Source organism: Suricata suricatta, chromosome 5 (genome assembly GCF_006229205.1).
Source record: "Suricata suricatta isolate VVHF042 chromosome 5, meerkat_22Aug2017_6uvM2_HiC, whole genome shotgun sequence".
In the NCBI taxonomy this organism is placed as follows: Eukaryota; Metazoa; Chordata; class Mammalia; order Carnivora; family Herpestidae; genus Suricata; species Suricata suricatta.
In genome coordinates, this window is record NC_043704.1 from 16,757,848 (window position 1) to 16,771,301 (window position 13,454).

The 13,454-nt window shown below is 38.4% G+C and overlaps 1 protein-coding gene and 1 long non-coding RNA gene across 5 annotated transcripts in view; one reads left to right on the forward strand and one right to left on the reverse strand.

Annotated features, from left to right (window-relative positions):
* The window catches only part of GRIK1 (glutamate ionotropic receptor kainate type subunit 1), a 375,366-nt gene extending 369,411 nt beyond the window's left edge, over positions 1–5,955 (forward strand). For 2 of the 4 annotated variants that reach the window (XM_029939072.1, XM_029939073.1), the window contains 2 exons: positions 5,007–5,093; positions 5,488–5,955. In XM_029939072.1, coding sequence (XP_029794932.1) covers positions 5,007–5,093; positions 5,488–5,643 — 243 coding nt within the window. In that variant the 3' untranslated portion in view covers positions 5,644–5,955. The remainder of the gene's footprint in view (positions 1–5,006; positions 5,094–5,487) is intronic. The other 2 variants (XM_029939074.1, XM_029939077.1) reach the window with 1 other exon arrangement.
* A 6,279-nt stretch (positions 5,956–12,234) lies between these two features.
* Positions 12,235–13,454, reverse strand: part of LOC115291885 — a 46,931-nt gene continuing 45,711 nt past the window's right edge. The window contains exon 3 of the long non-coding RNA XR_003908708.1: positions 12,235–12,420. This is a non-coding gene — a long non-coding RNA (uncharacterized LOC115291885). The remainder of the gene's footprint in view (positions 12,421–13,454) is intronic.

Sequence of the window (13,454 nt, forward strand, 5' to 3'; positions counted from 1 at the left end):
CTGTACAAAATGTAAGATATAAACGTATGCACTCCAAGTTCTTCTAAATGAATGAAAACACAGAATGCATAAATGTTAAATATACAATGAAAAATCAGTCTGATATTCACAATCTGGTGCCACATTTGCAGCCAGTGTGAAAGCCAATCCCAGTCAGCTTAGCCGTGGTCATTGCAATATCATAAACCCAAATCAAATTTTAGCACACTGCTCTTATATAACTTAAAAGAAATCACTCCCCACCCTTAGACTATTTTTTTTTATGAGGCAGTTAACTTAAGTGCAAAACAAGAACTTGTTTAGCTCCTCCCATCCGTTCCAGGGGAATATTTGCAATATAAGGATAAAGGTGTCAGGAGAGAAGAATAATTTACGTTCAGGTTCACACTAGAACCAAGAAACCGAATATTAAGGATTAATCCAAAGGAGGTGGCATGCAATTATTAAAAAGAAATCAAGCCAAAGATGAATGTAAATGAAAGCAAAAGAAGGCAGGAAAAGAGAAGGACAGGGGTGCTCACTAGGGTCACACCACAGTCTCAAAAGGAATGGAAAAGAAGAATAACTTTCAGCAAAAGAAATAACCAAATCAGGGGCACCTGGGTGGCTCAGTCAGTTAAGCATCCAACTTCAGCGCAGGGCATGATCTCCTGGTCTGTGAGTTTGAGCCCCACGTCAGGCTCTTTGCTGACAAATCAGAGCCCAGAGTCTGCTTTGAATTCTGTGTCTCTCTCCCTCTCTCTCTCTCTGCTCCTTCCCTGTTCATGCTCTGTCTTTCCATTGCGCTCTCTCTCAAAATTAAATAAACATTAAAAAAATAGAAAAAAGAAATAAGCATATCGGGGCGCCTAGGTGGCTCAGTCAGTTAGGCATCCAACTTCAGCTCAGGTCATGATCTCGGGGCTCTGTGAGTTCCAGCCCCACTTCGGGCTCTGTGCTGACAGCTCAGAGCCTGAAGCCTGCTTCAGATTCTGTGTCTCCCTCTCTCTCTGACCTTCTCTGGCTTATGCTCTGTCTGTATGTCTGTCTCTCTCTCTCTCTCAAAATTAAATAAACATTAAGAAAAATGAAGCAAATCCTTCTCTGCTTCTAAAACTGGGAGAGTTACAGTGCTAGCTGAAGTTTCACTCACCATTTCTAGTAGATGAACTTGTTTCTCACTTTCCTTTCCTCTACAAAAGTTACATGCACGTGTGGGTGCATGCACACAAGCACACATGCACGCACACACACGTGACCTCTGCACACACATGCATCACTTTATCTTGGGAAGGTGTTCAGAATGGCATAAATGGCACTAACACAGTTTATTACCATAGATCCATTCGTAAGTGAATTTTCCTATCAGACTTATCATCATAGTGACTCACTGTAAATGGGTTCAGATGCATAGAGATAATTTTTTTAAGTGGCAAAGAACTGTGGCTAATTTTCATTTTTTTCGTATGCTTGAGCACCTATCCTTCAGAGGCGAGATGCAAGCTGTTGTAAAGCCTATTACTACATAAACTTTCACACATACTATGAGCTGGCTGAAATAAATAAAATAAGCATTGAAAAATCTATGTATTAAACATGTATAGAATGTACTTTAACAAAACACTGATAGAAACAAGGAGTTGGTGGATAGAAGGGCATACAATAGATAATATTTAAAGGAGCATTAACCTCCACTATTCCTCTCTTCCATCCAAAAACAAAAACAAACAAAAAACCCCAAAACACATATCAGTAAGTTCCATAGGTTTAAAATATTTTCAGTGACATACAGTGTTATTTTTTAAGTTTATTTATTTTGAGAGAAAGAGAGAGACAGCGTGAGTGGGGGAAGGACAGAAGAGAAAAAAAGAGCAAATCCCAAGCAGATCCTGTGCTGCCAGCCTAGAGCCCAATGTGGGGCTCAAATTCATGAAATCATGACATCATGACCTGAGCCAAAACCAAAAATCAGACACCTAACCGACTGAACCACCTAGGCGCCCCATACAATATTATTTTTTTAAATGTTTGTTTATTTTCTAGAGAGAGAGACAGAGCATGAGCAGGGGAGGGCCAGAGAGAGAGGGGGGGAGGGAGACACAGAATCAAAAGCAGGCTCCAGGCTCAGAGCTGTCAGCACCGAGCCCAACATGGGGCTTGAACTCACAAACAGTGAGATCATGACCTCAGCCAAAGTTGGACACTTAACAGACTGAACCACCAGGTGCCCCTATACAATGTTATTTTAAAGAAATAGAGAAACTTACTATGTGCCAGGCATTGTGCTGGCTTACATGTATCCATTGTATGGTTCACAAAACCCCTCTTTGAAAAGGATTCTATTGTTTTCATTGTATAAATAAGGAAGCTGAATCAAAGAGAAAACAAACATCTTGCCCAGTATAACCCAGCTACTAAGCAGCACTGCTGAAATTTCAATTCCAGCCTTCTGAGATCAGGGGCCAACTCACAATTATAATTCATGGTCATGTCTGTAGATCCATTGAAAACATGAATTCCATCCACCAGCGAAAAACCAGAGGACCCCGGATGCATGCTATGGGGGAATTTCCAGTCTGCCAGATGCCAGGCGACACTGCTGGGGTATCCATCCTACCCCTAATTTCCTGGCCTCCTGAGCACAGTGGTACATGGTCATCAATATGTCTGCTAAATTCTAATAAATTACTTTAAAAATTTAAACTTCCATGCTTAAACATAATTTTTCTATGGCTCTGGGAACACAAGGGCGTTCATGAAAACCAAGCCCAGAAATAGAAGCTTTGGAAAGCTATTTCAATTTTTATCCTAATTCAGAAGCTCAATCTTTATTTTGTATCTATATATCTATATCTATATCTATATATTTAATTCTTAAATTATGAAAGGCAAATCAATGAATGAATAGGAAACCCTCCTATGCACTCTGTGCTGAGAGATGACCTTCACATTCTCATTTCCTGTGGATACAAGAGTGTATGGTTTGCTTGAGCTCATGGCTGGTAGGGACCTTAAAGGTCATCTTTCCTTATGACTACAGCAAAAACTTGGAAGCAGAAAGGTCAGCCCCAATATCTTGCCATTTTCTTTTTGACAGTTGGAGACAAAGCAAGAATCAAAAGGAAATCATTGTTTGTGACCAGAGACAGAGAAACCAGACCACTCATACAACTATATATTTTTTTACTTTCATGAAGGCAGCAAAAAATAAACACCTGGAGTTAATCAAAAGAATCGACATTTGCTGTCTTTTAAGGCAATAAAAAAGTTGAAGGAAGATTGTGTTTTTAAAGAGAAATATAACTAAAGCATATTATCAAGATAAAAACTGTGACTACCTCTCTCCCCAATACAGGAAGGAGAAGGTGTCATGAAGTTCCTTCCTTGCTGTGTCTCCTCTGTGCACCACACTGGAGAGTGACTTTGGTGGTTTCAGTGCAAAATGAAAAGACATGTCTAAACTCAAACGTTTCAGAGCTCAACTAAAACAGAAATACTGCAATTGTTTAACACGTAGTTATGAGAAAAGAACCTACAAAAGCTCTTTACCGTTGTTTTAAAAAACTAAGGTGTTGATGTCAAGTGAAAGCAGTTGAGGCTGGGAGTCATATGGACAAGCTCAAATGCAAGCTCTTACAAACCACATTTCCAGGGTAAATTACTTAATATCTCCAATAGCAAATGTCCCCATCTACATAATGGGCATAATAATTTCTTCCTTATAAGGTTGCTGTAAGATTTGTGTGTCATAGTATATATGAAATCCTTGGTACTTCTTTCTTCTTTCTTTCTCTTCTTTCCATTTTAATAGTATTCCTGAAATTAGAAATATCCTGTGCAAAAAAATAAAAAAATACACACACACACACACACACACACACACACACACACACACAAAGTTCTTCCATTGAAATAAACATCTGAGCAAAATTTGCAAGACCCCTATACAATACAATGTATCACATGCCACTATAAAATATGTAGTTCATCTGATAGCAAGAGAAAAATTTCACACCATGAAATACTATAAAAAAACATTAAATTTCATTGTGATGTACTTACACATTTTGTAAGTGTAATTCATAAAAAGGATTTCCCAAGTTTTTCTTTGTATGGTATGACCCCCCTCTCAATTCACTAAAGCCACAACTTACAATTGGAAAGAAAATTAACATGAATGATGTGAATTTTTAGGACCATAAGAAAATGAAAATGAAATTCAAATTCTATAAACACATGTAAAAGAGACAAGAAGTCGTACAAAAATTACTACGTTTTTTAGAGGTGTATCTCTGGAAGGCCAGTAATTTAGATCTAGGATCTAAATTTATCTGTCTAATTTCCAAATCAAGTAGAAAAATATAAAATATTGCTTATTTAAACTACATTAACTTTTTTATGGAACAAAACTGGAGTGTAAATTTTCAAAAATACATGTTGCCCGTTGATGTGCAAGGACCGGAGGAGTAATTTCATACTTTGAACACAGGAAACACCAATTTCTTCTTCTTAAGCACTCACAGCCTGGAGAAATCACTTGGTGGCATGTGGTCATTTGACTTTCGACATTACCATTTTGTGAGTTAATAACAAAGGAGTCACATGCTTGCACTTCCATACACCTTACCAAAGGCTTTGGGATTTTAAGGATGTTTTAAGGGTTATCTTATCAAAAACAATACTACTCTATAGAAATCCCTATAAGCAGGAATTTGTCACTCAAAGACATGATCTTGGCTAGAAAAAATGACAGCAAATTGTGTTTTATTACACCATTGTGTGCTGTGCATGCAGATACATACATTGGAATTGTAACAGATAATGCACATTTATATGCCATATGCACTCATGTGATGTTTCATGATCATCACTCCATTTTCTCCTCGTATTATGCCGTCATCTTTGCTGTGCGGTTTGGTACCATATTATTTTCATTTCAACCACAGCTGCATCATTGCTGCTGCCAGATCTCTGTTTTTTGGAGAAAATATACAATTTAAAATTGTTTTTTTTCTTTTTTTTATCAGAAAGGAAAGTCATCGAGAATTAGATTTTATTTTAGGAACAAAGTAAGGTTTCATGGGAGAAAAAAACAAAGCCTTGGTGTAGAGAAGGTTTGTTCATTTTCTATAGCATTACTGAAGTGTCCGTATGCCTTGATAAACCTATCAATGTTTGGATCATCTCAATGGGGGAAATGACTTAACTTAACTCTATTTTGGTGTCTCAGCAAAGGTAAGTTGTCTATTTTGAGAGCCTAACTGGGTATTTTTATACTGCTGCATCTTGTGAATGAAACCCCATAGTCTACCCAGCTAGCTTGCTGACTCTGTTTCCCCAAGTAGAAAAGGCGAATGGCCAGTGGGTGGAGGAGGAGGTGTGGGAACTGGCCTGGAATTTACGTGTGGCAGAGTTACCTTAGACCAGTATCTTGTATTGGTGAGAGAAGGATCAGTGGAAGGGAAGGTAGTGGGTTAAACTGATGCTCTATTATTTCATGTTCTCTAGTGTCTCTCTTTCAATGCCATCATGGAAGAACTGGGAATCTCACTCAAAAATCAGAAAAAGCTAAAGAAAAAGTCAAGAACTAAGGGGAAATCTCCCTTCACAAGTATCCTTACTTGTCATCAGAGACGAACTCAGAGGAAAGAGACTGTGGCATGATCCATGAAAACATTTGCAAGGCAGCTTTCAGGAAGGAAAATGATACGCTCACTACAGTTTTGGGAGGAAGGATTCCTGACAAGTGTGTGATGTGTTTCCCTGTATCTATATTCATAACTCTGGGTATGCATATAGATATGAGAAATACAGCAGTTTAAAAAGAGCTCACATAGACTGATATTACTTGGGAAATGCCACTGGTTCTTTTGAAATGAATTTGTATGCTCACTTATTTTGCCTTCTCCTCTTCTCGATAAATCGCTGTTGTGTGCTTTCTAAATAATAATAAATCAACAGGGTTTTTTTTTTCCAGAACAAGTTTGAGTGTTGGTTTGTTCTCCATTACTCAGCTCTCATTCACAAAATTTGGTTGTCAAATGTCATCTGTTTTCCAGTTTGCTGTGTTGATGAATCCTCTTACTGGTTCAGACACACAGAATCATTTCTGGCTAAATTTAAAAAAAAAGTACTTTCAGCTCATACCAAATAGTTATTATAGTAAAGTAAAACTACTCATCTTTGTGTTTTAAAATCTGACTTCATAAAAACTTTAAAATGGCACTTGGAACATTGGTGAGTATAAGAGAAGAGGATTCTAAAAAAAAAAAAAAAGCCTTTTATTTTTAAAAAATTAGTGTCCATCACTTCTGGATATCATTTTTGGTTCTGGGGATAATATGGTGAGACAAGCATATATGGTCCCTCCTCTCACATAATTTATAGTTAAACAAAAAAGAAAAACATTTGAGTACTCAAAGAAGGATGGCACTTCCTCAGTGGAAGCCAGAAGCCAGAGGAACATGGCTTCTTCTTCCTTCAACCAAGGAAGTCTTCCTGGAGGAAGCTAAATGAGGATGACAAGTTAATCAGGTGAAGGACAGGGCTGTAAGATGGAGAACCAAGGATTCCAGGTTGAGGAAGCAGCATGTTGGGAGGCCCTGAAAGGAGAGCGAATAGGACCAGAATGGTGGAGGGAAAGGAGGTTAGTGTATCTAAAATGCAAGGGGATACAATGGACCTGACAGAGGACAGCCACTCTAGTTGAAAGTAAACAAAGGATTGAAGGAAAGGAGACTGAGCAGGAAGAGACAAGGTCACCCAATGCCTCTTTCAGGAACCCAGAGAAAGGACATTGCGGCTGGGCCAGAGCAGGGGCAGACAGACCACTGCATAATGGAAGTAACTCAGAGGCACAACTCATGGGACCAGAGATTCAGACAGTGGTCATGAGGAAGGGAAGAAAGAGGTCCAGAGAAAGTCCAGGATCAGGGTTGGCAGGGAGAGGGAGGCTTAACTGAGGAGTTGAGGTATCACGCATTACACCAAGCACCAATGGGAAAGGAGCAGGCCCTGGATCAATATTTCATATAGTTAAATCCCATTGGTTTCTATAGGATTGTTCCATGACTAAACAAATCTTGTTATCTAGTCCCTATAGAGTTTATGCACAAAAATATTTCCAGATGTAAAAAGAAAAAAGTCACCTTTCAAATAGCAATAACAGGTACTGCACAGATATTTTCCTATGATTGTGATCAACACTTAAATTTTGGCTCAACAGAATTGGAAGATACTTTATTTCACTAAAAAATTCATTAAGATGCTTATGTAAAATCATAAAGATGCTGACATTAAAAACAACATGCTGGAGCACCTGGGTGGCTCAATGGGTTGAGTGTCTGACTCTTGATTTCAGCTCAGGTCATGATCCCAGGGTGATGGGATCAGTCCCACGTGCCTGGAAAAATGGAGTTGGGTTGCAATTTACATAAATGAGAGGGGTGCTGGGTGGTTCAGTCTGTTGAGAATCTGGCTTTTGATTTCACTTCAGGTCATGATCCCAGGATCGTGGTATCAAGCTCCTCATTGGGCTCTGTGCTGAGCAATGGAGCCTGCTTAAGATTCTCTCTCTCTCTCTCTCTCTCTCTCTTTCTCTCTCCCTCTACACACACACTCTCTCTCAAGTACAATTAAAAATATTTATTGAAAAATATTTATAGAGATAGAGAGATAGAGAGATGCTTACTGATAGATACAGATAGAAAAACAGAAATATAGTTAATCCAACAGCTGAAGATGGACTAGATGGATAACATATTAGAAAGCAGATGTGCAGTGTGTTCAGTCACTAAAAATCATACCAATGGCATTCTATTTTACATTTTCTAATGTAACAGAATGATACTTTTCTCTCATTTCAGACAATATTACTGTACCTTTTCATTGTTAGAGTAATTTGTGGGAAAATAAGTATTTCAGCTTCTAATATCTAAAATATGTTGTGTATCAATCTGGTTTATAGACACTTTAAGGCCCACTAACCAGTTTCCTTTTCACTTATCCATAACTACATTTCATTCAAGGCATATAAAACTCGGTATGAGTAAATTGGCTTAAAACTATGTTGAACTAGGCGAAACTGCAGCATAAGACTTTTATGTCAACACTGGTAAATGTGCATCATAATCTCCCTTCCCCACCCCATCCTCACCCCCCACCAATATTTACATTCTGAAAGCACATTTGGTGAGAATGCATGTATGTGTGTTTCTGTGTGTCTCTGTGTGTTATGGCAAAGATCAGAATAAGATATGAGTCCAGAGGGGAGAAAAAGAAGAAATTGTGGAATATCTAGAACTTGGTTGAGAAAAATCCCCAAGAACAACCATTAATCTTGGAGACTCTCATCCCTTTCACTGAAGAACAGTGACTCATACACAGTTATGTGGAAATCAATGGCAAAGTTAATTAAAAACTAGATCTTACATTTCTTCCTTCGGCAATTTCTTGATGCTAATAGAAAAGGATCGCCCAGGTGAGATATTCAGCAAAAGAGGGGGAAGTCAGTGTTGATCAAAAGATAATGTTTATGGTTAAGATTTATTCTGCTTATCAAGTTTCAAATCTGGGCCCTTCTAGCTTTTAGTATGGAGAAAAGGGAAGAGACAATTCATTGCTTGCATTGACCTCAAGAGGTTGTTGACACCTCTAGGAGCTCTGTGTCAACAGAGCTTACTGAAAAAATAAGACTTTTCAATTCTTAGCCCAGAAGAAGCTGGAGAGGGAGAGAGAGAGAGGTAGAAGGAGAGAGAGAGAGAGAGAGAGAGAGAGAGAGAGAGAGAGAGAGAGAAGAGAAATAAGTAGGAAGTGGATCAAAGAAAACTAGATGAAGATCAAATATCTGTAACCAGCATTTTTTGTTCTCTGTGTCAGCAGTTCCTGCTTTAATTTCACCTTTTGCCTGGCCCAAAAAGACTTAACATTTTCTTAACCAAGTAGTTCCTGGGATTTCTGTTTCAAAGGAAGAATAATATAAGAGTGAGTTTTCTGGGAAAGGTATTTCTAGGAACTACCCATGCAATATGATTTTAAAGAAACGTAAAGTCTACCCACCCCAAAAGATGGGGTCCACCAGATTCTCTCCAACATCAGAGGGGCTAATGTGTTTGGAAACAAACTGAAGCATTGTCTAAAAGAGAGCCAGGTAACAATCCACTTGCTCAAGGCACTTATTAGTTGACTTCTTCATCTTGGAGCAAAGAGAAAAGAACAGGTAATCACCGATCAAAGATGTTCAGAGAGTGTCATGAGCCTACAGGGCTGGGGCAAGCAAGCCATTCCAACTAAAGTAATGGAATGCTTGAAGAAGGGACCTGTTGGGGTGAGGAAGAGGTCAGAAAAGTGAGGCTGGGACTCTGAAGGCACACTCAGGCCTCAGTTTCATTCAGTCTAGTCCTGTATATGAATGGAATGTTTCCCCAGTTATCTTTCTTAAAAAATGGCCGTGTGGAGGGAAAATGCAGGACAAAGTAATAACAGGTAAATCCATCAGAGTAGTGACATATATGCTGTATTTATAAGTAGTAACTCAAAGTACCATAAGCCTTGGGAGTGAAATGACTAACATTAAACTATACTGACAAGCTGACGTTTAGAAATCCTGAAACACATGGGCTGACCTTGCAAATGAGGCTGTGCATAGGCTGTGCATACCACAGGTGTCACAGGTGCACCAGAGTGGCTGCTTGTAAGCTTTGCCCACAAGGTACCCAACTAGAGAAGTGAATTTGCTTTTACACAGCTTAGAGAGTTAAGTGAGACTCCAAAATGGATTTGAAGGCATGTATTGTCTGGTTTGTTTATTCAAAGTTGATTTATTCATTTTGAGAGAAACAGAGAGAGCATGAGTCGGGGAGGGGCAGATCAAGAGGAAGAATCTCAAGCAGGCTCCACACTGTCAACACAGAGCCCATGCAGGGTCTGAACTCATGCACAGTGAGATCATGGCCTGAGCCAAAATCAAGAGTCAGTACCTCAACTGATGGAGCCACCCAGGTGCCCCTGGTTTGTTTATTTAATTTATATCCTTTTTCTTTCCTTCTCTCCATCACTTCCCATCCCTTTTTCTTCATTGGTAGAATGCCCAGGTGTTTGCTTTGAACAATTCTTCATTAAGTCGGAAGTTGTGAAGTCTTGTAGGTTAAGCAGCCCCCTTACCTCACAAAAGTATCCCAATACGGAAAGTGCATCATAGGATATTTTGGTCACTAGTCCTCAGATATTCTCTTCTTGGAAGCCAGAGTTCTACTTACAAAGTTGAAACTTCTACTGATGGTAATAGAGAAGCCTCATCTAAATGAAAGGCAAAGAACCCATATCCACCATCAAGGTAATCCAGGAAAATGTGGAAGGAGTCCAGTTGACTTTGATATTTCATTTGGACATTATGAGAAAGATTAGATATATAGATAAATAGATGATAAATGACAGATAGATAGATAGATAGATAGATAGATAGATAGATAGATACCATTGTCTTACTCTGGTCTGGGCTGTGCTCATGCTCCTAGTATATATCAAGGCTATGCCATCAAATGTTAATAATTATTATTTAACAAGGATGTGCTAAATCTGGTTGCACTGTATGTACCTCACAACATTTGCTCATGTAATAGTTATAGCAACCATAAAGTAACTATTTTTTACAGAGTTAAAAACTGAGGCTGAGAGAGGTTAAATAGCTTGCTCAAGGTCACTTAACTATAAAATGGCAAATGATGCAACCTAACCCCAGCCATATCATTGCAACCATACTCTGTTCCCTCCTAACTCTTTGAGATGAAGTACTGTTGGCCAATCTCAGGCCTCACCCCCAGCATACTTAATCTCACAGCTGATGCTCTGTAGTATTGTTTCCATTTCAGAAAAGGAAACTGCAAGAAAAAAGGGTAAGTATCTCCCCAAAGTCAGACTGTCTATTGGTGGAGGAACCAAGATTCTAACTTCAATCTATCAGAGTCCAGAGACACTCAGCCATAGCAGTAAATGAACTTATATAGCTGATATTTTTTATTTATATTAAAACAAATATTTGTTTTGTATTAAACACTTTCTTGACTCAATTTTTATTCTTTGTCTATTTAAAAAAATTTTAATGTTTATTTTTGAGAGAGGAAGAGAGAGAGAGAGAGACAGAGCCTGAGTGGGGGAGGGGTAGAGAGAGAGGTAGACACAGAATCCAAAGCAGGCTCCAGGCTCTGAGCTATCAGCAGAGAGCCTAATGTGGGGCTCAAACCCACAAACTGTGAGATCACAACCTGAGTTGAAGTTGGATGCTTAACTGACTGACTCACCCAGGCGTCCCTTGACTCAATTTTTAAAGAAGTATCATAGGGCAGGTAGTCATCTTCCACTATCATTTCCTAAAATAATTAAGAGATACCTACCAATGTCTCCAAGAAGTAATATCTAAGGATACCAATGCTTGCCAAGGCACCTAAATAATAGTCGTTTCTAACCCTTAATAGTTAAAATAAATTCTCCACCAAATCTGCAGACTAGTTGTATTACTACTTTGAAATAACTCTCTGGGGGCACCTGGGTGGCTCAGTTGGTTAAGCATCCAACTTCGGCTCAGGTCATGATCTCACAGCTCATGAGATCGAGCCCTGCATCAGGCTCTGTGCTGACAGCTCAGAGTCTGGAGCCTCCTTCCAATTCTGTGTGTGTGTCTCTCTCTACCATTCTCCCACCCACGATCTTTCTCTCAAAAACAAATAAAACATAATAAAATAAAATAAATGAAATAACTCTCTGAACATTTCTTGTTCCTAAGACAAGTCATCCAAATCATAATTAAAACATGTGAATGGCATGATGTGATAGTTCCTGGGAACATTTAAACCTCACCATGTTCCAGCAATCTCATAAAAGACCACTAGGTTGTAAACTCCCAGTTGATTATAAACTTCTAGAAGGTGAATCAGAATATTTCTTGTCAATATTAGTCACTCTATAGAAGTTGTTTAGCCTCTTACATATAGTGAGTAATAAACAAAGACTTGCTAAATAATTAATGACAACCTTTGGAACATATGCCACATAGCACCTGCCACAAATTTCAAATAAGATATAGTCCTTGCCTTTGAGAATATTAGAATTGAATAGGTCAGATTTCAAGGGTGAAATTTCGTTGGCTCACTTGATTTTTAGAAATTATAACTGTGAATGCCATTGAGTTTTCTAGGATTTGTATTCCCATCTACCCACAAGGAACATATGTTGGCAAATTCTTCAGCAAGAAACCAAGAAATATAACAATTTTGGGAAACACTCACACACACACACAGGATAAAGATTTTCAAGTAACCAACATCACAGAGAACTTTAAATGAGTTGATAATGTCTTCAGTACTTGGAGATCTGTCATTAAGCTATTTCCAGAATATCTCTTAAGAGGCAGGCTGCTTTTCCTTGTCTTCATGATAAATTCTGTACCTAGAGCAGCAAATTAAAATGAGACCATTTTTAATAAAGCCATGCCAAGATTTAAAAGTAATTTGGTGGCATTAAGCATAATAAACCAAATTATAGTGATGAAAGAAACATTTTCATTAAAGCGTTAAAAAAAATGACACTCAAAACTCCAATGTAAGGAAGGAATTGAGTTTACAATGTCTCAAGGGAACCAACGTAACAAATGACAGCTAGAATTTTAAGCTCATCATAACAAATGTATAATTAGTTTTGACCTTTTTATAACATCCCAACAAATATAATGATTCATAAGCATGCATATTGCAAACGAAATTAATTGCAAGGGTATCTTTCACTGAAATGTTTAATGATCTCATCATAGATTTCCTGGATGATTTCCTTCTGACTTCCTCCAAAAAATGATGCTATTAGATAAGCCACACACCAGGTTAATTTCATTGAACCAGAACCAACCAACATCTGCAATTTGTGCTTGGCTCATGTTTTCCCATTTGTATGGAAACTTTTTCTTTCCTCATCTCTCCCCGGTTCCATCTGTAACTGTCCAAACTTGACTTAAAGACTCAGGTCAAATGCCACAGATGCATGAAACTTTCCCTGATATCTTCCCATCTCTCTCCTGTATCCTTTATCTGCCCTTGAGCAGTTTGACCTTAATGTTATTTGATTCATGCTCTTAACTTGTGTAGCACTTTATTGTGTGCCTAAATCAGCCTCTTCAACCCCACTCCTAAGGACTGGATCACATAATGCAAGATGTTATACATATTAAATGTGCAAGTGAATCCAATGAAGACCTTTAAATTGCCCCCCCCCAAATATAAAACTTTACTCATCTCTTCTGTTCTTAAGTTTTCCTGGAGAGAACTTGGATTCATATTTTCCCTCCTTGCCTCCCTCTTTATGTTTTCCAGATTTTATTTTGTCCCCAAATATGTAACAAAATATTGCAAGTTCCCAGAAACTTGCAGACTACATCAGATCTTTCAAGCAAAGATCCATGTTGAAGAGATTCTTCTTGGGTGGAAATTTTG